General features: G+C 46.1%; 1 protein-coding gene across 4 annotated transcripts in view; it reads left to right on the top strand.

Annotated features, from left to right (window-relative positions):
* The window catches only part of LOC141252842 (uncharacterized), a 206,822-nt gene that overhangs the window by 19,640 nt on the left and 160,277 nt on the right, over positions 1 to 26,905 (top strand). For 2 of the 4 annotated variants that reach the window (XM_073670602.1, XM_073670599.1), the window contains exons 2-5: positions 8,676 to 8,800; positions 12,302 to 12,358; positions 12,991 to 13,078; positions 21,557 to 21,738. In XM_073670602.1, coding sequence (XP_073526703.1) covers positions 8,726 to 8,800; positions 12,302 to 12,358; positions 12,991 to 13,078; positions 21,557 to 21,738 — 402 coding nt within the window. In that variant the 5' untranslated portion in view covers positions 8,676 to 8,725. Of the gene's footprint in view, positions 1 to 8,443; positions 8,517 to 8,675; positions 8,801 to 12,301; positions 12,359 to 12,990; positions 13,079 to 21,556; positions 21,739 to 26,905 lie in introns of all 4 variants that reach the window. The other 2 variants (XM_073670600.1, XM_073670601.1) reach the window with 2 other exon arrangements.

Raw genomic sequence — 26,905 nt, forward strand, 5'->3', positions numbered from 1 at the left:
TAATCCCAGAGAATGGCCTCCCGAAGCAGAGGAAGCCTTTCTTTCCTTAAAACAGGCTTTCTCTTCCGCCCTGGTGCTGCATCGCCCGGACGGCAACAAGCAATTCTTCCTGGAAGTTGACGCTTCCTCCTCTGGAGCCGGAGCGGTACTTACCCAAAAATCGTCTTCCGAGAGAATGGTAACTTGCGGCTTCTTCTCCAAACTCTTCTCCTCTTCCGAGCACAACTATTCTATAGGAGACCAAGAGTTATTGGCCATTAAGCTGGCATTGGAGAAGTGGCGTTACCTGCTCGAGGGGACTCTTCACCCGGTAATAATTTACACGGACCACAAGAACTTGGCTTACCTCCGGAGTGCCCAGAGACTTAACCCGCGCCAAGCCCGGTGGTCCTTGTTTTTTGCTCGCTTTGATTTTGTTCTTCATTTTCGCCCGGCTGACAAAAACATCAAAGCTGACGCCTTGTCCCGATCCTTCCTGGTGTCTGATCTTGAGGAGGAACCTAAACACATCATCGATCCTGCCAGAGTAATGCAGGTGGCCCCCGTGAGTCTAGATCGTCTCCCTCCCGGTAAGACGTTCGTAACGGTACCTGATCGAGAGAAGATCCTACACTGGGGTCACTCGTCTAAGCTTGCTGGCCACGCCGGTCAGAAAAAGACCCTCCAGCTTATCACCCGGCACTACTGGTGGCCTACCCTGCACAAGGACGTAATAGACTTTGTTTCTGCCTGTGTGTCCTGCGCCCGCAACAAGGTTCCGAGACACCTGCCAGCCGGTCGCCTCCTTCCTCTTCCAGTACCTGCTGCCCCCTGGCAGCATATAGCTATGGACTTCATAACAGATCTCCCTGTCTCTGCCGGTTGTACGGTCATTTGGGTGGTCGCTGACCGCTTTTTCAAAATGGCTCATTTCATTCCCCTGCCAGGCCTCCCATCTGCACCCGAGCTGGCTAAAGACTTTATCCGCTACATCTTCCGTCTCCATGGCCTGTCCCTCCACATCGTGTCGGATCGTGGGGTTCAGTTCACCTCACGCTTGTGGAGAGCCACATGTAAGCTGCTAGACGTCACCCTGGACTTCTCCTCCGCATACCACCCACAGTCCAATGGTCAAGTGGAGTGGATCAATCAGATCCTGACCAGTTACCTCCAGCATTTCGTTAATGCCCACCAGTTTGACTGGGTGGATCTCCTGCTTTGGGCCGAATTCTCTTACAATAATCACGAGAGCGAATCTTCCTCCAAATCCCCGTTTTTTGTAGTCTTCGGTCAGCATCCTCGGATCCCATTTCCCGTCTCCACCTCGGTGGACAATCCGGCTGCGGAATCTCTCGTTAGCAAATTTTCCTCCATTTGGGAGAGAACCCGATCCGCACTCCTTCAGTCGTCCGAGCGGATGAAAAAACACGCTGACAAAAAATGCCTGGATCCTCCACAATTCTGTCCTGGAGATAAAGTCTGGCTCTCGTCCAAGTATGTCCGGCTCAAGATTCCTTCCTACAAGTTAGGGCCTCGGTTCATCGGCCCACTGGAAGTTATCAAGCAAATCAACCCAGTGGCCTATAAATTGAAACTCCCGGCCAACTTGCGGATCCCTAACTCCTTCCATGTATCTCTCCTCAAACCCGTGGTACTTAACTCTTTTTCCAAGTCTACAGGTACGCTTCCTGCTCCGGTTTCCGCTGAAAACGAGTTTGAGGTAGAGAACATTCTGGCCACCAAAAGGGTAAGAGGAAAAACCTTTTTTCTGGTAGATTGGAAGGGGTTTGGTCCTGAGGAGAGAACGTCGGAGCCCCGGGAGAACATCCATGCCCCTCTCATCCTTGATAAATTTCTGTCTGGCCTAAAAAAGGGGGGCTTAAAGGGGGGGTACTGTAGCGTCGGCGTCCCTGCCTCCTGCTAGGCAGGGACGCTGTTCCCCTCACCTCTCCGCTCCATGCCCGGCGTCCTCCTCCCGCTCTGCTGGCAGCGCGCGCTGCTTCCCGGCCACTGTGCTTAGGGCGCGCGCGCGCGCTCCCCCTCTCTTAAAGGGGCCGCGCGCGCCGTCCTAAGGAGTCCCCGGCCAATGGTCGGAGGACCTCACCATATATAAGGCACCTCCTCCAAAATGGAGGTGCCCGAGCAATGTTGTTGCAAAACCTTCACTCTGCTTCAGCCCTCAGGTCCCATTACCAGTTACCTGCCAGTCACCTGCCAGATTCCTGCCTGTTACCTGCCAGTCACCTGCCAGATTCCTGCTTGATACCTGCCTGATATCCGCTTTCCTGCTTGCAAGCCTGCGGTCCGACGGTCTGCCTTCCGACACCTGTCAGTCTGTCTATGGACCAGACTGCCCGCTCACCTGGGAGCGCTCACCTGCTACCTGCCTGCTAGCCTACCTGGAGGCTCTGCCGTCACTTGCCTTGACCACCTGCCAGTCCACAGACTCTTGCCCGCTCACCTGGGAGCGCTCACCTGCTACCTGCCTGCTAGCCTACCTGGAGGCTCTGCCGTCACTTGCCGTGACCATCTGCCAGTCCAGAGACTCTTGCCCGCTCACCTGGGAGTGCTCACCTACTACCTGCCTGCTAGCCTACCTGGAGGCTCTGCCGTCACTTGCCGTGACCACCTGCCAGTCCAGAGACTCTTGCCCGCTCACCTGGGAGCGCTCACCTGCTACCTGCCTGTTAGCCTACCTGGAGGCTCTGCCGTCACTTGCTGTGACCACCTGCCCGTCCAGAGTCTCTTTCCCGCTCACCTGGGAGCGTCCACCTGCTACCTGTCTGCTAGTCTACCCAGAGACTGTCCCTGTCACTTGCTGTGACTACCTGCCCTTCTACCCAGAGACTGTCCCTGTCACTTGCCGTGACTACCTGCCCTTCTACCAAGAGACTGTCCCTGTCACTTGCCGTGACTACCTGCCCGTCTTCCCTGGGAGCCACCCGCTTCCTTACAAGGACCGCCCCCTTGTATAGTTGCTCAGAGGTTCTTCCTCCCAGACCCGTTACAATCAGTCATTCCATTTGATGTCTTTTCTTCAGCAATGGTTTCTTCCTTGGCCTTTTCCCATGAAGCTCTGCTTGGTTTAGTGTGCGGCATATGGTACTTCTTGAAACCATGACCCTAGACTGTCCCAGGTTGACCGTCAGGTCTTAGGATGTTTGACATGGTGTTTTTTCCACCATTCGCACCAACCTTTGAAGACCTCTCTTGTCAATTTTCCTCTTCCCTCCACGTCCAGGAGGTTCCATGATTGGCAAACTTCTTAATAACATTACGCACTATTGAAACTGGGATACCAAGGTCTTTGGAGGTGGCCTAATACCCTTTGGAAGTCTTGTGTTTGCTAATAATAGAAGTTCTGATGTCCTCAGACAACTCCTTTGTCTTCACCATTGTGACAAAGGAACAGGACTTACCATGTGGCTTTTTCAAACACTGAAGTCATCATTCATTGGCTAATTCATATCACATGGACACCGACAATTAATCACAGGTGAATCCCTTTTGTGATTTACCACAGGCGAGTCAAAATGTGTTTCCATATTAAATTAATGTAAAGGATGCCAATATCAGTGACACAGGAAGCTTTAGGTTTTTCTGTTTTTCCCTCCCTTTGTTTTTGGCTTTAAATTATTGTTTATCATTTGCTCTATTGTGTTTAACACGAGTGCTCTATACAAAAAAAACTGTTTCACTTGATTAATTTTTTTCAGGGGATATTCCACATTATGTACTTAAACTTCATGGGTGGCAATAACAATGAGCAGGACTGTGTGTATGTGTAATATATACAGTATAGACCAAAAGTTTGGACACACCTTCTCATTTAAAGATTTTTCTGTATTTTCATGACTATGAAAATTGTACATTCACACTGAAGGCATCAAAACTATGAATTAACACATGTGGAATTATATACTTAACAAAAAAGTGTGAAACAACTGAAAATATGTCTTATATTTTAGGTTCTTCAAAGTAGCCACCTTTTGCTTTGATGACTGCTTAGCACACTCTTGGCAATCTCTTGATGAGCTTCAAGTGGTAGTCGCCAGAAATGGTCTTCCAACAATCTTGAAGGAGTTCCCAGAGATGCTTAGCACTTGTTGGCCCTTTTGCCTTCACTCTGCGGTCCAGCTCACCCCAGACCATCTCGATTGGGTTCAGGTCTGGTGACTGTGGAGGCCAGGTCATCTGGCATAGCACCCCATCACTCTCCTTCTTGATAAAATAGCCCTTACACAGCCTGGAGGTGTGTTTGGGGTCATTGTCCTGTTGAAAAATAAATGATGGACCAACTAAACGCAAACCGGATGGAATAGCATGCCGCTGAAAGATGCTGTGATAGCCATGCTGGTTCAGTATGCCTTCAATTTTGAATAAATCCCCAACAGTGTCACCAGCAAAGCACCCCCACACCATCACACCTCCTCCTCCATGCTTCATGGTGGGAACCAGGCATGTAGAATCCATCCGTTCACCTTTTCTGAGTCACACAAAGACACGGTGTTTGGAACCAAAGATCTCAAATTTGGACTCATCAGACCAAAGCACAGATTTCCACTGGTCTAATGTCCATTCCTTGTGTTCTTTAGCCCAACAAGTCTCTTCTGCTTGTTGCCTGTCCTTAGCAGTGGTTTCCTAGCAGCTATTTTACAATGAAGGCCTGCTGCACAAAGTCTACTCTTAACAGTTGTTGAAGAGATGTGTCTGCTGCTACAACTCTGTGTGGCATTGACCTGGTCTCTAATCTGAGCTGCTGTTAACCTGCGATTTCTGAGGCTGGTGACTCGAATAAACTTATTCTCAGAAGCAGAGGTGACTCTTGGTCTTCCATTCCTGGGGCGGTCCTCACGTGAGCCAGTTTCTTTGTAGTGCTTGATGGTTTTTGCAACTGCACTTGGGGACACTTTCAAAGTTTTCCTAATTTTTCGGAATGACTGACCTTCATTTCTTAAAGTAATGATGGCCACTCATTTTTCTTTACTTAGCTGCGTTTTCCTTGCCATAATACAAATTCTAACAGTCTATTCAGTAGGACTATCAGCTGTGTATCCACCAGACTTCTGCACAACACAACTGATGGTCCCAACCCTATTTATGAGGCTAGAAATCCCACTTATTAAACCTGACAGGGCACACCTGTGAAGTGAAAACCATTTCCGGTGACTACATCTTGAAGCTCATCAAGAGAATGCCAAGAGTGTGCAAAGCAGTCATCAAAGCAAAAGGTGGCTACTTTGAAGAACCTAGAAGATAAGACATATTTTCCGTTGTTTCACACTTTTTTGTTAAGTATATAATTCCACATGTGTTAATTCATAGTTTTGATGCCTTCAGTGTGAATGTACAATTTTCATAGTCATGAAAATACAGAAAAATCTTTAAATGAGAAGGTGTGTCCAAACTTTTGGTCTGTACTGTACATATATATATACAGTTGAAACCAGAAGTTTACATACACTATATAAAAAGACACATATGATTGTTTTTCTCAATATCTGACATGAAATCAGAAGAAACCTTTCCCATTTTAGGTCAGTTAGGATTACCATAATTTTTAATATTTACCAATTGCCAGAATAATGAGAGAGAATGTTTTAAAGCATTTTTATTACTTACTGCAATGTCAAAAGTTTACATACATTTCATTAGTATTTGGCACCATTGCCCTTATGTTACGGGTCCGTGTGGTGGAACCTCTGTGCTTTGATACAAGGAGGGACCAGAGGGGCGTAACTAAGTGCCTACTCGGACCGACCCAGGTCACACGGCGGCTTAGGCGACTCCGTGAACCAAGGAGGAACCGGGCAGGTGAACCAGGTGCCACTCTGGGACTGACCTTGTGTGAGAGCAGGTGACTCCCACGGGTCAGATTACAAGAGCTGACCGGTACAACAGATGAGCATGGGTGGTAGGCTGGCGGGTGATCCGGGTAGGCTGTCGGGCACGGCAGGTAATCTGGCAAGTGCTCCGGGTAGGCAGGCTGGTGAGCACGGCAGGTAACTGGCAGGTGCTCCGGGTAGGCAGGCAGGTGGGCACGGCAGGTAATCTGGCAAGTGCTCCGGGTAGGCAGGCTGGTGAGCACAGCTGGTAACTGGCAGGTGCTCCGGGTAGGCAGGCAGGTGGGCACGGCAGGTAATCTGGCAGGTGCTCCGGGTAGGCAGGCTGGCAGTCACTGCGGGTAACCTGGCAGGTGCTCCGGGTAGTCAGGCTGGCGGGCACAGCGGGTAACTGGCAGGTGCTCCGGGTAGGCAGGCTGGCGGGCACGGCTACAGACAGACTGGCGGGCAGGACTGTAAGACAAACTGGCAGGCAGGACTGTTAGACAGACTGGTGAGCAGGACTGTTAGACAGACTGGCGGGCAGGACTGTTAGACAGACTGGCGGGCAAGGAACCTGAGGGCTGAGGAGAGTGTTAGCACACAAACAACAATCTTGCACAGGCACCGCCATTTTGGAGGAGGTGCTTAATATAGGGTGAGTCCTCCGGCCATTGGCCGGGGACTCTTTAGGACGGCGCGCGTGGCCTCTTTAAGAGGGCGGGAGCGCGTGCCCTAAGCACAGTGCCCAGGAAGCTGCGTGCAGGGTGTGCCTTAGCAGCAGGGGAACAGGAAGACGCCAGACCGGAACCACGGCGGTGAGGGGAACGGCGTCTCTGCCCGGCAGAAGGCAGAGACGCCGATGCTACACCTTAAACTGAATGACTTGTGTCAAATCTTTGGGGTATCCTTCCACAAGCTTCTCATAATAGTTGGTCGGAATTTGGGCTCATTCCTCCTGACAAAACTGTTGTAACTGATCCAGGTTTGTAGGTCGCCTTGCTCGTACTTGCCTTTTCAGCTTTGGCCATTAATTTTCAATAGGATTGAAATCAGGGCTTTGTGATGGCCACTCCAAAACATGGACTTTGTTATCCTTAAGCCACTTTGTTACCCTTTTGGCAGTATGCTTCGGGTCATTGTCCATTTGAGAAAAACAGGTATTGAGAAAAACATGCATATGTTCCTTTTTATATAGTGTATGTAAACTTTGGTTTCAACTGTATATATATCTGCTTGTCCTCTACCTCATTTGTTTAACCCCTTTCTGACGTGTGAACTAATAGTACGTATTGGTGACCTGGGCTGATTGGACCAATGACGTACTATTAGGTCATATGGCGATGGTGCCCGCACACAAGCGGTGTGGGGCAATCGCCCCCGGGTGTCTGCTGATTGACACAGCTGACACCTGGTACTATGTGCAGGGAGCGGTTTTGAGCACCTTGAGGGGTGCAGTTTTTAGAATGGTGTCACTTTTGGGTATTTTCTGTCATAAAGACCCCTCAAAGTGACTTCAAATGTGATGTGGCCCTAAAAAAATGGTTTTGTAAATTTTGTTGGAAAAATAAGAAATCGCTGGTCAACTTTTAACCCTTATAGCTCCCTAACAAAAAAAAATTTTGGTTCCAAAATTGTGCTGATGTAAAGTAGACATGTGGGAAATGTTATTTATTAACTATTTTGTGTGACATATCTCTCTGATTTAAAGGCAAAATTTTCAAAATTTTAGCCAAATTTCCATTTTTTTCACAAATAAACTCAAGTGATATCGAAGAAATTTTACCACAATCATGAAGTACAATATGTCACGAAAAAACAGTCTCAGAATCAGGGGGATCCATTGAAGCGTTCCAGAGTAATTACCTCATAAAGTGACAGTGGTCAGAATTGTAAAAATTGGCCTGGTCATTAACGTGCAAACCACCCTCGGAGGTAAAGGGGTTAATACTCAGAGCGGTGACTGAACCAGTGCCAGCGCCCCCCTGTGACTGAAATTGGAACACTGCTGGGCGAATAAAATTCATTTTCTACCCACAGCGTTTGACTAAGTGCAGGCCCGGGCCAGTTAGTAACTGATTAACCCCATATATGCTGGTTAATAGCATTATTTCTGGTCACAGGTTCCCTTTAACAGATGCCTAACAATGGAAGCTATGCCCATAGGCTATAATAATATTTAATGGATATATTATGAAAAAAAATCTCTCCATTAAGGGTGTTAGATTCCAATGTTACGTATCTTTTACAGCAGGGGGAAGGGCCTTTTTTACAAAAATAGAATAAAAATTTGCCTAATAATTTCATTAGCCTACTACTACTGGGAAAACCTTACTGTACGCAATGCTTAATCAGTAAGTAAGCGCTGTGTATGAACGCTCCCCCTTCTGGCTGTTACAGGGTCAGCAGATGGTGTCAGTAGACCTTCATTTTAGCTAAATATAGGTGCAAACCAGTCCTCACTAATGATTCTGAACGGCCATGTTTGGGTAAGCCTGTAATACACACGCACCTGCTAGGAGTTTCAGCAAAAGACTTATAGTAAAGCTTTAGCACCATGCCTTGCACTGCCCCTTTAAGCAGCTTACATAAAAGACTCGTTGAGAAACACATTTCTTCATAATTAGAAGATTTGCTTGCAGCGGGTCGTGAAGGATGTGGTGTTCATGGAAAAAGTGGGAACAGGAGTGAGAAGATCTCTGAAAACAATGCAAGGTGTGTATTCTACATGCGAGCAGTTAGTCTTACATGTGTGGGCTTAGATGGAAATGATCAGTGTTATATAAAGCATAGACCACCATGATCTGTGCTGCCTTGTTAGCTATTGTCACTCCTAAAGACAACTCTTGCTTCGTTCTTTTCTCTCTTTTACAGTACTAAGATGATGGTTGACTGATGCCGCCATAGACATTGCACCTTTAAAGATGGGCATTATTCACCTCTTGTTTAGGCTAAAGAAGATGTTCTGCAGTATCCTCAGCCTCTGTAGCTTGGCATGGGTAATTTTTATTGTTACATTTTACTGTAATTTATCTTACTATAAATAGTATAGTATAATAGTGTTAACTACTACCTGATATAAGACAACCGAGGCAACAATTATAGTGCCTTGAAAAAGTATTCATACCCTAGGAAATTGTCCAAATTTTTGCACATTACAACCACAAACTGAAACGTATTTTAGTGAGATTTCACATGATATACTAATACAAAGTAGCAAGTGTTTGTGAAATGTAAAGGAAATGATACATGGTTTTCTAAATATTTTAAAAATATAAATCTGAAAATTCATGCATGCATTTGTATTCAACCCTTCCCTAAGTCAATACTTTGTAGGACCACCTTTTGCTCCAATTACTGCTGCAAGTCTTTTGGGGTATGCCTCTACCAGCTGTGCACATCTATAGGCTGACATTTTTTCCCATTCTTCTTTGCAAACTAGCTCTGGCTCAGTGAGATTGGATGGAGAGCGTCTGTGAATAGTAATTTTTAAGACTTGCCACAGATTTTCAATGGGATTTAGGTCTGGACTGTGACTGGGCCATTCACACACGTGAATATGCTTTAGGCTATGTGCCCATGTTGCAGAAATGAAGCAGAAAATTTCTGCTTCATTTCCGCATGTCCTCTCCCGGAAAAACGCTTGCGGAATTTTGCAAGCGTTTTTCGCGCGTTTATGATGCGTTTGGGACATGCGGAATTGCCTTGCGTTTTTTATTACATTGACAAGGCAATTCTGCATGCGTGTCCGCAAAATTAATGGACATACTGCGGATTTTTGAGCGCAGCATAAACGCTACGGAAAAATCCGCAGCATGGGCATTGAAATTGCAATTTTACTCAGGGGGCTGACAATTCTCAGATATATATTTATTTAAAATATTTAGAAAACCATGTATCATTTCCTTTACATTTCACAAATACTGGCTACTTTGTATTGGTATATCACATAAAATCCCAGTAAAATATGTTTAAGTTTGTGGGTATAATCTAAAAAGAGTGGAAAAGTTCACGGGGTATGAATACTTTTTCAAGGCACTGTATTTAAATGGAATATCTAATTTAACATCTCATTTAGTTTTCGTTTAATCAGTTAGGTGTAATTTTATAGAACAGATATGCTTTTTATTTATTATATAGACAGGAGAGCAGGTCATGTCAGATTGAGGTGCTCACCAGTAAAATTCATTCTAGGTTCCCATTTTACTCCACTACATGCAAATACTACCTCAAGGGTTGTGCTAGACCCTGCTTAACTGAGCATGTGTCAGTTGTCAATTCCGACAAATGCTCAGTATGCGCTAAACTGCTCAGTATTCCTTTGAAAGTACAGTGACAGTGCACTCCCTCACCAGCTCTAAGGGTTCGTGAAGACAACCGTTTTTTATGTCAGAGTGCGATTCGATAAAACATTGGATCACACTCGGACCAATGTTATTTTATGGAGCCGTGCACATATCCGATTTTTTTCCTTGGACAGTGTCTGTCCAAGAAAAAAAATCGCAGCATGCTCAGTTTGCATCCAATATTCGGATCACACTCAGCCATGCAAGTCAATGAGTCAGTGGAAAAACCGGACTGCAGTCGGATAACATCTGAGTGCAGTCTGATTTTCACAACTGACAGAATGGAGAAGATGGAGACATTTTTTTCCATCTTCTCCTCATCCAAGAAAATCAGACCACACTATGATAAAACTGTGATCAGAGTGTGATTAGCATAATCGGACCAATTCACTCGAATGAGAAAAAATACGGTGGTGTGATCGTACCCCAATGAGAAGTGAGTTGCTGGAAAGAAGGAACATTGTCAGAGTGCATTGAAAAGGCGAGAACGCGGCATGAAGAGGGGTAAAGTCCAGTCCAGCCCCAAAACAGACATCACTGATGATGTCACGATGACATCTATTTCAGGGTCTGTGCTGTTCTCCCTGCTTGCCACATTCTCTCCTTTTCAGCACGCACTGACAGTCACTTTTAATTAGAGCCAATGAGGGAGCGCACTGTCACTGTGCATTCAAAGGAAAATAGAGCAGGAAACAGATTAGCGCATACTGAGCATGCATCGGAATTGATAGCTGATGTATGCTCAGTAGAGCAGGGACTACCACAGCCTCTGAAACAGACTTCACTGATGATGCTTTGTTTGAGGATGGGGAAAGCAGCTGTGGCAGTGAACCAAGTCCAGGGCCCCCAGATTAGTCCTGTTAGAGTATTCCAGCATGCACTGGTGATTCGCAAATGAATAGAATTCATCATCTGAACAGAAGCAAAAAAAGAATTCAATTGGTGAATAAATAAGCAGGAAGATAAAGTAGGGAATTTTTAATTCAAGTATTTTAGAAAAGTGATTAGTTGAAGTACACACCCCAAGACACACATCTCTGCTGATGCCCAGTTGAACTAGAATAAAAATTATAACTTAAACTTTACAAGTTAATTTCTCCACAATGGAGAGGAGGAATTAAAAAATAACAAAGTTTTACTCAGCTCTGCAGCCACTATTACATGATTTGGCCAGTCTAACATGTCCTCTCTAACAGAGTGACTAACAAATCTTTATACCTCCTAGCTTGTAACAAGAAATTGGAAATAACCTCTAGGGACCTTTGTCCTATAACATTTACATAGGGTTGAGATGTGACCAGTTTCTAGAGAACACCTTCAAAATGCTCATCATGTTGTATAGGACACCAAACACTTAATTTTCAATATTAATTTAAAAATGATGCCGACCCATGGCACTATTTTCCTTTCGCCTATGACAGCACCATCTGAGAGAGGGGATCTGTCCATCAAGGACAGGAAACCTTCAGAATAAAAGGACAGAACCTCTCCCCTGCATCAGTTGGTTTCCTGTCCAGTGTAGAACAAAGAAGTTTCCTACCCAAGTCCTGCCCAGTCACATAGGAGGGTCGAGAGGTCTGCTGGGGGCTTGGCTGGCATGCAGGCATGGGTGGCGGCAGCACCTCTATGTGTCTGCCGGCCACTGTGTCATCCCAGGTCTGTGCATGCGTGGTGCGCGCTGTAAGGTTGCACCCTGATGAGGAGAGCGCCGGTGATATGGGAGCCAGAAATGTTGAATCACTTCTGGGAGATGTCTGGAGAAGGAGGCCATTGGAGTGGAGAAGTTCTATCCAGTCTGGTCCCGCATTTAAATGCGGTTTAAGACCGCCGGAAGAGTGGTGACTTCTGCACTTCCTCCCAAGTTTGGCCACCAATGCAGAAAACTCATCCTGATTTTTTTTTTTTTGAAATGGCTATGTTGACAGAAAAATGTTCTCAAAACACAATGGTGAAAAAGCAGAAATAAAATAGCTGCATCCTAAGTGATGCTGTGTCCTTGACGCATGTGAACCTACCCTACTGGGTTAAGGTCCACATTTCAGATTGTTTTAGCAGGGGTAGTACCTCACTATGATTAGAAATTATATTAATAATTGATGACTTATTAGTTTGCTATTTCCCACCTGTGTTCTTTTTCTTCTATTCTCTTTCTAGAATCCATTCTTTTGGTACAAATTCATTTGGCGTTTATTTCTCCTTCTTTCTGAAGAGGTAACATCATGCATGTTTCTGTCCTTGTTGTGTTCTCCTTCCATTCCTCACTACTTCTGTATCTCATATCTGAAGTGGCAGTCAACAGAAAAGGTAGACTAAGACATCAGTATTTAAAGGGAACCTGTCACCTGAAAAACGCTATGAACCTGCAGATGTGGGGTTAATCTGCTGGTTAATTGCATTCTGAACCTGTCCAGCACTGGTTCCAGTGCCGGGCAGGTTCACAACGCTTTTACCCTGCAGATTAACCCCATGTCTGCAGGTTAATAGTATTTTGTTTCAGGTGACAGGCTCCTTTTAAATCAAATGGAAATAGGTTTTAAGGAGAATTTGGAATGATAAAATTTCTCATTTAACCAATATTAAATAAATATATGGTTTAACCTCTGAGCCACCATCTTGTCTATAGTTAAACACTACCAATAATAACTCTTAAAAAGGTTGCCCTATTTGGGACATTGAGGCACATTAATGGAATATGCTATTAGTGTCCAATAGATGCGGGTACCACCAATATGCTATAAATGTCACAGAGGGAAACATCCCTTTAAGCTAGTATGAGCAATTCGTATCATTATACATGCATGCATTTTCCGTTAATAAACTAATATATTTTTATGTTTCTTTAGATCATGTCAACGCTAAAATTTGGACCAACATCATCTACAGAGGAGAATACACATACGCTATCTACTAAGCAGGATAAGCAGCATTCAGGTATATATAATTCCATATATCTTCCTTTGGAAAGGCTTTGTGCAGCGATAGTTGGCCATACACATGAAATAAATGTCACCCGACTGTGCCAATTTCAACCTACGAAGCAAAATGTATGGGGGGGCCAGCTAACTGTCTCCTGGCAGCACATGTTAAGGAAAAGATAGATCAGTCATGTTGGACTTCAATATGTCCAATCCTTTGTCCTCACAAGATAAGCTGCTCACGGAGTTGTCTCCCTCTCCCCATTGATAGAAAATGTGCACATTCATTTGATTGGGAGTAATACCAACAACTCTCTCAAAGAGAGCCAGTCAGCACTTATTTACATACGGAAGTAATGGTATGGATGCTATAGATGCTTGTCCCCCAACTAAAATTATACCTTTTTTTTTTGTAGAGAACCAATGTGCCAGATATGAAAAATCAAACATAGATGCTTCTCAAGTTGGAAGTGCACTGGGTGGTGTTTCAGGTCACTTGATTCTTCCCAGCACATTAACACAGCGCACTTCCAACCTGATTACATATGGCTTGTTGTCTATATTTCTCATCCTCATTAGGGGACAAGTGACTATATATTACTTCCATATGTAACAACATACCCTTTAGATATACTTAAAAGCTTTGTCATTCTTTTACATATACAATATGATCTGAGACTGTAAATTGATTAATTTTGTTGGCTCTTTTTTATTAGCTTTTACTTTTAAATATGATCTCAAATGTTAAGGGTATATATAGATACTGTAGATTTGCCTGGAAATTTCTGCAACAGTTCCATTCAACCTTAGCAGCAAGCATATACATTTCTGCAAGATCCAATCCAATGAATTGGACAGTTACCGAAAATGTCTCCAATTAAATTTCCCACAAATCTATTTATCTTAAGACAATGTTCGCACTGGGCAAAGAATTTCCATGATGGATTCCTCAAAATGTATGACAAATCCGCAACAGATCTGTAACAAAATTCCCATGTGTTACCTGTGGATTTGGCCACAGATTTCAGCTTACTTTTTTTTTTTACAAAGCATTGCATAGTTTAAAATCCACTTTAGGATCATTCATCTTTTTATTTTCTTCATTGGTCGCTAAGAAATGTAGGAAGTGGGCTAGCAGACAGTGTTGCATAGTTGGAATCTGCCTGTAACTCTATTGACCGTAGTTATCTCCGATCGCTGTAGTTTTACCACTTAAATGCCACAATCCATCATCAATCTCTGACAGCAGCATTTAAATGACGACTGTGCCAATCACTCGGCTGTCACGCGATCGGCCCCTGCATCTTCCAGCTTAATATACCTGTGAAGCACAGACACGAGCTCCATAGGAGAACCACAGTTTTTGCCATTTATTGCAATACTGTGGTAGCACAGTGTATAGTATAAGCTCTCAAATATTAAATGTTTAAGTTCTGTAAGACAACTAAAAAATAAAGTGAAAAGAAAAAAAATATTTAAATAAAAAAAATTCAAATCAACCACCTTTACCTCTGTAGCTGGGTGGATTGAGTCATGGGACTTTGTTCCATCGGCCAAGTCAGTAGTCTCTGGCCGCCGGATGGGAGCTATGTGAATCTCTACCCTTCTGGGATACCCCGGCCAGGCTTTTGATTAGCTGCTGCGATGTCATCATTGTAATGTGACGCACTGATGACATGCCAGTCTAATCAATAGCTGCACTGTGGATCCCAAAAGGTAACAGATTTAAAGAGCTCCCGTCCAGCGGACAACAGACTATTGACTTGGCTGATGGACTGGAGTCCTGCGAATTGACTCTAACCGTGTCTAATAATGTCCAATCTAAAATATGAAACCATATGCTGAATACGGAGAAGATCCACTGCACTTTCCACAAAAATGTAAATAAAGCAATCAAAATGTCATCTGTGCCCCACAATTGTATCAATAAAAATGTAACCTCTCATCCAGCACTATGGAAAGAAAAGTAAAAAGTTACTGGTCTCAGAAAATGGTGACACAAGCATTTATTTTCAAATTTCTGAATTTTTTTTTACTACCAAAATAACAAAAAACTAGACAAGTTTGGTATCGCCATAAATATACTGACCTGGAGAATCATGCTGCAAGGTCATTTCCACTGCACAATTAATGTTGTAAAGCCAAATCCAAAAAGCAATTGAGATTTTTTTTTCACAACTAGTCTCACAAAAAACAGCCCTCATATAGCCATGTCAACAAAAATAAAAAAGTTATTGATGCTTGAAACAAGGACAGGAAAAGATGAAAGTGCAAATGTAGCACCCTGAGGATTCGGCTGCTACAGGGGTATTGCACCTCAACCCAGAGGTGTGATATTCCACTCCCGGGTAAGGATGGAGTGTGGACCTGAGCTCGGTAGGCTGCATGCACTACACACATCCCATTTCCGAGGAGCAGACCAACGGTACTCCCACTTAGAAATGTGCAGGTACGACCGAGTCTGTTCCTGGCTGGAGTGGGAGGGGGGTGGTACATCCCAAGTAGTGTAGGGGCAGATAGGGGGAGCAGCCTGGGTAAAGATAGGAGCTCATTGGGTGCTGGTCACCTGAGCTCACACATAGAGGGAGTATATAAGGTGGGCACCATCTTAGATCAGGGTCAGTCTGTCAGAGTCAGTAAGAAGCAGAGGTCCAGATGAGCCTGCAGAGAGAGAGTGGAGCAGAGAAGGAAAGACCCAGAGAGGGAAAAAGAAAGGACTCTGAGAACCCAAATTCAATCCCCGGGTGAAGAGTCGGCAATAGGGTACCGGATCCCAAACTGGTGGGGGCTAAAGCACACCCTAGCCAGAGACCGGAGGCCGTGGGCAGCGTCTGCCACGGCCACCCACCACATCCACCCCGAAGGCAGACCACGTGGAGGGTCAGGGAACCCAAGGCCAAGGGTCTCCCAACAGAAGGCCCGAGGGAGCTGGACCTAGGTGGATCACTAGTGGGGACGGCCAGAGGAAAGGACAGAAGGAGAGCTCAGGGTCACGCTCCGGACTTGTTTGGGGGTTTGCTGAATCCAGGACCTGGTGGACGCAGCACGGCTCGGGTGGTCACTTGAAGCTGGAGTGACCGGAACATCAGCAGTGAGTAAATACCCTAAACTGCACAACCCGACTCTGTCTTCACTTAACATCTACGCTGCACCACCACAACCCCCATCCTCTGCACCTGACCCCCTGAGGCTATACCCCACCCGTTGGGGGTTATACTACCAAAAGCTGCACCAACACCATCAGCCTCAGCGGACCCTGCTGCAGCGGCGGCCATAGTGACCGCAATACAACGGGTGGCGTAGTCGACAATAAAGAACTTAATAACATCTGTAGGACTGCCACATACAACTGAGCTTGACACCCTGGGCACGGACCGGGTCACAGCCACTCGGAAGACTACAACCCCCATCTGATCCGGCTCTGGGTATTCCCCTAAAGAATATGGCCCAGGGGGCGCGTCAACTTTGGCGTAGTCGGCAGGATTACGTGCCTACAACACCCGGGTACTGCGTGCCTGAAGAAAAGAACGAGTTTACCTCAAAAAGAAGTCTCCTGCCGGTTCCGGAGGGTCCCCGCCATCGGACTCCATCACAGGTCGATTCCCGCCGGTTGTCCGCCATTAACAGCGTTTTCCCGCCATCTGCAGAGTTTCCCGCCACTGGGAAGCGATTCCCGCCATTTCCAAAGGTTTCCCGCCTTGGAAGAGCGGACGCCATTATGGGCGTGCCAGAGGGTGGCAAGAGGCCACCTCCCATCGTGGGCCAGGACCGAAAATGGCGCCAAAAGTGGAAACCGCCCCCACCAACAGAGACTGTGATGCTAGAGGTGTCTGTCAGCGTGAAAGAACAGCCCCTGGAGCTGACAATCACCAAGTGGCCCCGGGACCGCCCTCGAAGGGGGAGGAGACGAGAGCAGAGAACAAAGATGGGTGCCGCCTGGAGCAGTCTGGAGCGAGCGCACCCGGAGGCAAGAAGCCTGGAGAAGAGTATCGGAGGAGCTTACCCGGAGATGGCGAGAAAGCAGAGCAGCACCGGCCCGTTGGCCAGGAGCCTGCTAGAAACAGAGGAGGGAGAGCAGAGCAGCACCGGCCCGCTGGCCAGGAGCCTGCTGGAGACAACAGAAGGAGAGCAGAGCAGCACCGACCCGTTGGTCAGGAGCCTGCTGGAAGCAACGACCCCACTAGGCCTAGTGGAGGTCCTAGCACAGCTCCCCCGAGACCGGGAGTGTGCACAGACCGCTCTGGAGGGCCTCGCAAGGAGGATGGCCCGGGTGCAGCGAGAGACGTTGGCGGAGTGGAGCCGTGAGATGGCCCAGCAGACCGAGACCTGTCAGCGGAGCACGCCACCCAAGACGAGGAGACAGACCGCCTCTGAGGATGGCGCAGGAGGACTAAAGGCCGGAGACGGCGCCGAGAAGGGAGCCGAACGAGTGGAGGCAGGTAAAGGGGACGTCTATACCCCAAACCGGGAAACCGCGTACCTGCCCCAGCTCCCCGTCGCAGAGCCCGAAGTATCCCCTGCCGTGCCCGTCGCTGCAACGTCACCGCCGCAGACTAGGCCTCAAACGGGAGCCGCGACCCCTGTGACGTCACACGCCTCGACCCCGAGCGTGACCAAGCAGGAAGTACCATCGGCCTGGTCGCAAGGCCTAGTACCCCCGGGCGCCGCAATACCAACAGCGCCCCCTACCTCCGCGGAGCCCCCGGCCTGGTCGCAGGGCCAAGTAGCCCAGGGTGCCGCCGTCCTTACGGTGCCCTTCACCTTCCAGATACCCCAGGCCTGGCCGCAAGGCCCGGGCAACCCGGGCGCTAACACCACCGCGCCCATAAGACCAAGAGTGCCGCATCTGGGAGAGGATCTGTTTGCCCAACATACGTGCCCGGATGGGCAGCCCTTTATATGGCCACCGGAGTTTCACCCTCCCCGACTCCGGAAAGAGAGACCCCTAGATGAACCCCTGATCCCGGCTCCAAAGCCCGTAAAGAGGATCTCGCCCCCGCTAGCAGAAGCGCAGTTTGAGTGGGACCCCACCGGAGAAGACCTCATGGGGTTCACTCAGGAGACTCGGGCAGCTGCAGCGGAGCGTGCAGAGTGCTGCCGGCAACAGCTCGAAGTCTTTGAGAGGGAGCGGAGAGAGAGGCGGGTCCGGGAACAGCAAGCTCAAATAAGGAGCGCGGAGCAGAAGAGCCGGGCCAGGAGAGACCCCCGTGCAGCGCATAGTCCCCGCACCACCGGGACTGTGATCAAGTTTAACATGCAGCATGGGTGGGGCTTCATTCGAGACCACCGCACCCCAGGCGACGTCTTCGTAACCAGGAGAGACGTTGAATCCCACCTACCGGAGGGACACAGAGGTCGTGACCTTTACATCGGGGACGAGGTCACCTTTACCCGGCACAAGTGTGCCAAAGGACCCTACGCCCTCCATGTGCATCGCCTGACGGAGGAAGAGCTGCGGTGTGAGGAGGAAGAACAAGAGGACCCGGACGGGTCTGAAGCTAGAGGTAACCACAAAGAAAGAGCAGGAGGACGTCGTCGTTGAGTACAGCGGAGTAGAAGCTGTATATAGTTGCCCGTTGGGGCACAGTGAACTGTTGTTGCTATTATAGTCCCCGTTGGGACCAGCAAGTGTGAACTGTTTACCCGTTTATCCCTTAAATCCCACTGACCGAGGACTGAGAGCGGTCATTCCTCCCTTATACCTGGCCGAGGACTGAGAGCGGCCATATCCCCTGTATATAGTTGCGCGTCCTAAAGCGCTCCCTACTGGTTTTACAGGAAAGCCACGAGTTTTTCAAGAAAAGACTGTCGCACTTTACCCGGTCACACGTTGCACAGTGACCGGAGGAGGAGCCAGAGGCGACGAGAATGTTATTTATATGAAAAGTTTTCTGATATATATATATTTTATATGTTTTTACTATGTTGTTTATATGAAAAAAAAAATTTGTATGTTTTGTGGTGTTTTGTTCTTACAGCCCGAGGACGTGCTGTGATTTACCAGGGGGGAATGTAGAACCCTGAGGATTCGGCTGCTACAGGGGTATTGCACCTCAACCCAGAGGTGTGATATTCCACTCCCGGGTAAGGATGGAGTGTGGACCTGAGCTCGGTAGGCTGCATGCACTACACACATCCCATTTCCGAGGAGCAGACCAACGGTACTCCCACTTAGAAATGTGCAGGTACGACCGAGTCTGTTCCTGGCTGGAGTGGGAGGGGGGTGGTACATCCCAAGTAGTGTAGGGGCAGATAGGGGGAGCAGCCTGGGTAAAGATAGGAGCTCATTGGGTGCTGGTCACCTGAGCTCACACATAGAGGGAGTATATAAGGTGGGCACCATCTTAGATCAGGGTCAGTCTGTCAGAGTCAGTAAGAAGCAGAGGTCCAGATGAGCCTGCAGAGAGAGAGTGGAGCAGAGAAGGAAAGACCCAGAGAGGGAAAAAGAAAGGACTCTGAGAACCCAAATTCAATCCCCGGGTGAAGAGTCGGCAATAGGGTACCGGATCCCAAACTGGTGGGGGCTAAAGCACACCCTAGCCAGAGACCGGAGGCCGTGGGCAGCGTCTGCCATGGCCACCCACCACATCCACCCCGAAGGCAGACCACGTGGAGGGTCAGGGAACCCAAGGCCAAGGGTCTCCCAACAGAAGGCCCGAGGGAGCTGGACCTAGGTGGATCACTAGTGGGGACGGCCAGAGGAAAGGACAGAAGGAGAGCTCAGGGTCACGCTCCGGACTTGTTTGGGGGTTTGCTGAATCCAGGACCTGGTGGACGCAGCACGGCTCGGGTGGTCACTTGAAGCTGGAGTGACCGGAACATCAGCAGTGAGTAAATACCCTAAACTGCACAACCCGACTCTGTCTTCACTTAACATCTATGCTGCACCACCACAACCCCCATCCTCTGCACCTGACCCCCTGAGGCTATACCCCACCCGTTGGGGGTTATACTACCAAAAGCTGCACCAACACCATCAGCCTCAGCGGACCCTGCTGCAGCGGCGGCCATAGTGACCGCAATACAACGGGTGGCGTAGTCGACAATAAAGAACTTAATAACATCTGTAGGACTGCCACATACAACTGAGCTTGACACCCTGGGCACGGACCAGGTCACAGCCACTCGGAAGACTACAACCCCCATCTGATCCGGCTCCGGGTATTCCCCTAAAGAATATGGCCCAGGGGGCGCGTCACAAAAACAAAATATTCTCGGGACTTAAAGGGAACCTGTTACCAGGTTTTCCCAATATAAAGTACGGCCAACACCATTAGGGCCTTTTATACAGCATTTTGGAATGCTGTAAAAAAAAAAAGTCCCCAATCCAGTCTGCAGATCCCAAAAAAATAGCTCTTAATATACTTACATACCGGGCAATCTGGTCCGATGGGTATTTTAATCTGGTGCCTCCTCTCTTCTTGCGATCGCCATCCTCCTTCCCTGCTTCATGTGGATGAAATGTCCTACATCATCCACACAGTGTCCTCCATAGCACTCCTACTCAGGCGTACTTTGCTCTACCATGCTGAGGGTAGAGCAAAGGTTTGTAGTGCGCATGCGCCGGCTTTACTTCCGGGTCATCGGCGCTCTTTTGCCTTTTCCGGTGCATGCACACTTCAGTACTTTTTAATATGCCCTCAGTTGAGCAGAGTGAAGTAAGCCTGCGCAGCAGTGCGATGGAGGACACTGTGTGAATGATGTAGGATCAATCAAGAAAGAGGAGGCTCTGGAGAAGGATCACAGACGCCCATCGGACTGAACCAAACCACAGTGATATATAATATGATGACTGCAATATATGAAGAGGATACAAACTTTGATGGGAGCGCTTCTTTAATTGACTCTGAGCTGGTGTGAGGAGACTAGCTGCTATGATGTCTCTAATGCACAGCACATAGAGATGCATTCCTGCTCTTCAATATTTTTAGCATGCTGACAGAGGCAGCAGCAGGGGTCTTTTATACAGTAGTATTGAGCAGTAAAGATGGGAATCCAGCTATAGTTTTAAGTTTCAGTCTGTATTCTAACTCTGCCCTTCATTCTTCCTTCCCCTTCCCTCTCCACAAAGTATACTACACTCCATAAAGTAAACGATCTGAGTTTCATTAGTGTTTTTGATCAGATTTTCATCAGAGTTTGGTCAGATTTTTCAGGCACCCATAGACTTGTACTGGCTAGATTGATGCAAGATTCGGATTAAAACTGGATATGTCTCTGATTTTGTGCAGACCGTTTTGTCTGCAAATAAACATGACATGTGAACAGATCCATAGTCTATAATAGGAACAAGTTATATCCATAAAAAACATAGATAGAATTGTATGCGAAAAACTGACATCTGAATGAGCCCTAACCTGACACCTCACTGTGCTGGCAGTCCTTCTTGTCTTACATTATTACATGTGATCTCATGTAATTAAATGTGATTGCATCTTTTATAAACACCTTTTATAAATCTATGTATTTTTTTTTCATCAATTGTTTCACAAAGATGATGATGACCTGATAGATGAACTGAGAAGAATACAAGATATCAACACATCTTCCATTAGCAGGCTAAATAAATTTGAAGAGAAAGTTGATAACCTGGAGACGGACCTTTTAGGGGAGAAAGAACTGTGGCGAGCAAGATTTCATGAGCTCTCCGTAGACCAGAAAACTCTGAAAGAGCAGGTAATTTTGAAAAAGATATAATAAGATATAAGGCTAATATGAGCTAACAGAATTCTTTATTTAACTAGCTCATCTCTCTCAATATTTCCAACCTTTTAATTTTTTTCTCTATTAACATCAAATCTGCAACCAAAAGCTATAAAAAATGATTTTTGTTAAAACAATGGGCCTACAATGACATACAGTGCCTTGAAAAAATATTCATACCCATTAAACTTTTCCCCTTTTTTCAGGTTACACCCACAAACTTAAATGTATTATATTGAGCGTTTATGTGATATACCAACGCAAAGTAGCAAGTATATGTGAAGTGTGAAGGAAATAATTTGTGGTTTTCTAAATAGTTTAAAAATATACCGTAAATCTGAAAATTGTGATGTGTATTTGTATTCAGCCCCCTGTAGTCTAATACCCCTAAGTAAAATCCTGATTGATCAATTGTCTCCAGGAGTCACATAGTCCACTTGTGTGTATTGTCAGTATAACTACAGCAGTTCTCTGAAGGCCTCAGAGGTTTGTTTAAGAACATTAGGGATCAAACAACATCATGAAAGCCAAGGAACACACCAGACAGATAAGGGATAAAGTTGTAGAGAAGAGTAAAGTATGATTAAGTTATAAAAAATAGCCCAAGGCCTGAACATCTCATGGAGCACTTTTCAATCCATCATCCAAAAATAGAAGAAGTATGGCACACTGCAAACCTACCAAGACATAGCCGTCCACCTAAACTGACATTTGAACCAAGGAGATCACCAATTAGAGAAGCAGCCAAGATGTTCATGGTAACTCTGGAAGAGCTACAGAGATCCATAGCTCAGATGGGAGAATCTGTTCATAAGACAACTATTAGCCGTATACTCCACAAATCTGGCCTTTATGGAAGAGTGGCAAGAAGAAAGCCATTTTTTAAGGCAAGCCATAAGAAGGCCCATTTGCAGAAAAAGCATTGCAGGGGACACAGCTAGCATGTGGAAGAAGGTGCTCTGGTCAGATGAGACCAAAGTAGAACTTTTTGGGCAGGAGGAAAACATGTTAGAGACTGCAAATGACTTGAGACTGGGGTGTAGGTTCACCTTCCAGCAGGACAACAACCATAAATATACTGCCAGAGCTACAATGAAATGGTTTAGAGTAAAGCATATTCATGTGTGTGAATGGTCCAGTCACAGTCCAGACCTAAATCCCATTGAGAATCTGTGACAAGACTTGAAAATTGCTGTTCACAGATACTCTCCATCTAATCTCACTGAGCTAGAGCTAGTCTGCAAAGAAGAATATGCAAAAATGTCAGCCTGTAGATGTTCAAAGCTGGTAGAGACATACCCCAAAAGACTTGCAGCAGTAATTGCAGCGAAAGGTGGTCCTACAAAGTATTGACTCAGGGGGACTGAATACAAATGCACATGACAATTCTCAGATATATATATTTTTAAATATTTTGAAAACCTTGTATCATTTCCTTTACATCACACAAATAAAAGGTTCACCGGGTATAAATACCTTTTCAAGTCACTGTATATCGGACCTTTATATTTGGCCCATAAGTCAGGTGATTTCCCCAATATAGCCAATGAATTTAAGGTATAAACGTGGTATGAGCCCAATGATTAATGTTAATTTGCATTAATTGTTATATTTATCGATTTTAAAAGGAAGCTAGCATCAGAAAAAAATAATTGATTAAATCAGGTCTTTATTTAAAAAAAAAATTCCATATCACAATCTCAATAAAAAAAAATACATTTTGCAATTTTAACACTGGACACTGGGGCCTTTTTAGACTTTTCCTGTTGTTTTAGGAAACAATAAATGGACATTAGGGACAATGAACAGAATCTCACCCTATCTTTTGTATTGTGGATCATGCATCCAAAAAAGATGCTGTGTCCAGTGTGAAAATTGCAAGGATATGAATTTTGCTTTTTTAATGAAGATCGTGATTAGTGTTGAGCGATACCTTCCGATATCAGGAAATATCGGATCGGATTGGATCGGGCCGATACCCAAAAAGTATCGGATATCGCCGATTCCGATACCGGAAACCAATGCAAGTCAATGGGACACAAATATCGGAATGAAAATAAACCCTTTCTTTCCTTGTAGGTTAATTCTACATGAAGGAAAACAACTAACAATAATGTAGAATGTATTGGGGTAGGTGGTTGCCCAAATCGATGGGAACAGTGCTCACAGTGAAACATGAAAAGCCGGCAATTCAGCAGCGGCATATACCGGTACCCGACAATTTATAACAGAAAGAATAGAGAATCACACATAGATTAGATAGATATAAACATGTCAGTCACATATATATGAAGTACAGGGACAGTGTTGCTTACTGTACTTGTCATTTAGTGTAAAGGATTTATTTAAAAAAATATTAGTGTTTTCATGCACCGTCTCTTTAAAGAAGCCGGCCGGCAATTCAGCATCGGTACCCGACAATTTACAACAGAAATAATAGAGCATCACACATAGATTAGATAGATAGACACATGTAAGTCACATATATAAGAAGTACAGTGACAGTGTTGGTTACTGTACTTGTCATTTAGTGTTAAAATAAAGGACTTATCAAAAAAAAAATTGGAGTGTGGTTCCCCATAATTTTAGCCTCTAGCGGAGGTTAAGCAGACAGCTGGGGCAGATGTTTGAAGCCTGGGAAGAGGGTAATACCCACGGAGCTTCCCAGGCTACTAATATCAGCCCCCAGCTGAATACCTAGCCTTTACTAGCTATTAAAATGGGGGACCCCCCCAAAAAAATGACGTGGGGTCCCCCCTATTTTAATAGCTAGCAAAGGCTAGGCAGACAGCTGGGGGCTGATATTAATAGCCCAGGAAGGGTGCCATGAATATTGGCCCCCTCCCAGGCTAGAAACACCAGCCGTCAGCCGCCCCAAAAATGGCGCATCCATAGGATGCGCCAATTCTGGCACTTAGCCTCGCTCTTCCCACTGCCCTGTAGCGGTGGTAGTGGGGTAATAGGGTTGGGGTTGATGTCAGCTTATAATGCCAGCTGACATCAAGCCCAGGTTAGTAATGGAGAGGCGTCTATAAGACACCCCCATTACTAACCCTATAGTCAAAGTTAAAAAAAAAACACAAACACCCAGAATAAAGTCCTTTAATTGAAATAAAGACACAATTCTTTATTGTTCTAAATTAAACCATACTTACCATCACGCCCATTCCAGATGAAGCCAACGATCTCCTGCAATAAAAGAAAAATAATAAAGCAACCTCATCCTTACCTTTCCATGGTTCCCAGGACAGCTTCAGCTCTGCTACATCGAGATGTCAGGCTGGACCGCAGGAGAAAGCTGCCATCCAGCCTGTCATCCCGCATACACTGAGAAGCGCAGGCATGCTTGCGCTCCTCAGTGTCTGGCTGTGACGGCATCCAGATGAGCCGACAATGAACTCAGCTCACCTCATGCACGTCACTGACAGCGTGGGAGAATTCTCCTGCGCATGCGGTGAGCGTGAGAGACTCGGCTCATCGGGATGCCGTCACAGCCTGACACTGAGGAGCGCAAGCATGCCTGCGCTTCTCAGTGTCTGCGGGATGACAGGCTGGATGGCAGCGTTCTCCTGCGGTCCAGCCTGTCATCTCGATGTAGCAGAGCTGGAGCTGTCCTGGGAACCATGGAAAGGTAAGGATGAGGTTGCTTTATTATTTTTCTTTTATTGCAGGAGATCGTTGGCTTCAGCTGGAATGGGCGTGATGGTAAGTATGGTTTAATTTAGAACAATAAAGAATTGTGTCTTTATTTCAATTAAAGGACTTTATTCTGGGTGTTTGTGTTTTTTTTTAAAAACTTTACTAGAAATTCATGGCGGTCATGTCTAATATTGGCGTGACCCCATGAATTTCGGGCTTAGGGCCAGCTGATAATGCCAAGCTGGCCCTAACCCCTTTATTACCCAGTGAGCCACCGCACCAGGGCCCTGGATGAGTTGGGTACAGCGCCAGAAGATGGCGCTTCTATGAACGCGCCATTTTCCGGGGTGGCTGCGGACTGCAATTTGCAGCGGGTGGGGCCCAGAAAGCTTGGGCCTCCCTGTGCTGCAGATTCCAGTCCCCAGCTGCCTAGTTGTACCTGGCTGGACACAAAAATAGGGCGAAGCCCCATGTATTTTTTTTTTTAATTATTTCACAGGGATATGGGATACTATAGCTAGTCTATCAGGATTGGCCATCGATAGGTTTGGATCACTTTACCTATCCTTATTTGTCTTTTTTGTGTTGTCTAGTACTTGTATTTAGTGTTGGGCTTGATTTTATTGGAACTAATAAAGGTTATCTTTTAATGGGTATTTGATATAAGACAAGATGGCTGTTTATTAAATATGAAATATTGAGTGTAACTAAATGTGCGTCCTCCACCCTCACCCACTAAATGGTTCCCCCTATCTCTTGGTTCCCCAGTCTCCCATTTTCCAGTAGGGGCAGCGCACTAGTGCCTACTAGCCCCCTCTGGTGGGAGAAGCGTGGTGTTGGATGTGGAGGTGGGGTCCTGACCATTGCACCATTCTTACCTCGAAGGAGGAACACCACACCCCATTGAAGAGGTGCAGCATCCCTGTGGCGGTCGAACCCTCAGGGGCGCCACATATATAGTATACCACAGTTTAGATAATGTAGTAACAATCACTATCTCCTTTTAAAGCCCAGCTATAGGCAGAGTTTCAAGAGAGCTCTCTAATGAAAGCAAGGAGGTCTTCAACAGACTCCCATCTGTCACAGCAACCTATGGGTGCCCAGCGATCATTTCACGGGGAGATGCCAATGGACTCATAAAATCAAGCTCCCCAACGCCAACATGCTGTTAATGCTTCTGTCAAAATTTGACAGCTGCATTTAAATGGTTAATAATCGCTTTGCAATATCCGTGATTATTAGAGGCAGGTCCTGGCTGTAACACACAGCCATTACCTGCCGGGTATGGGGCGAGCTCCCCCCGTGAGCCCACTCCTTACACCCAATACTGACTTGCGCCATTCATGTATGGCGGATGTCAGTAAGTGGTTAAAAGTAAATTTGACAACAGATATAATTGTAAGAAATTTTACGTTGAACATTTATGATTTAGCATCTGATATCAAAACTCTATTTAGCAATTTGTGTGCTATTCTTAATAAAATTTAAGACTAGTGAAGAT

This window comes from Phyllobates terribilis, unplaced genomic scaffold (assembly GCF_046119375.1).
Source record: "Phyllobates terribilis strain yellow unplaced genomic scaffold, ASM4611937v1 Scaffold_2__4_contigs__length_985480577, whole genome shotgun sequence".
NCBI lineage: Eukaryota > Metazoa > Chordata > Amphibia > Anura > Dendrobatidae > Phyllobates > Phyllobates terribilis.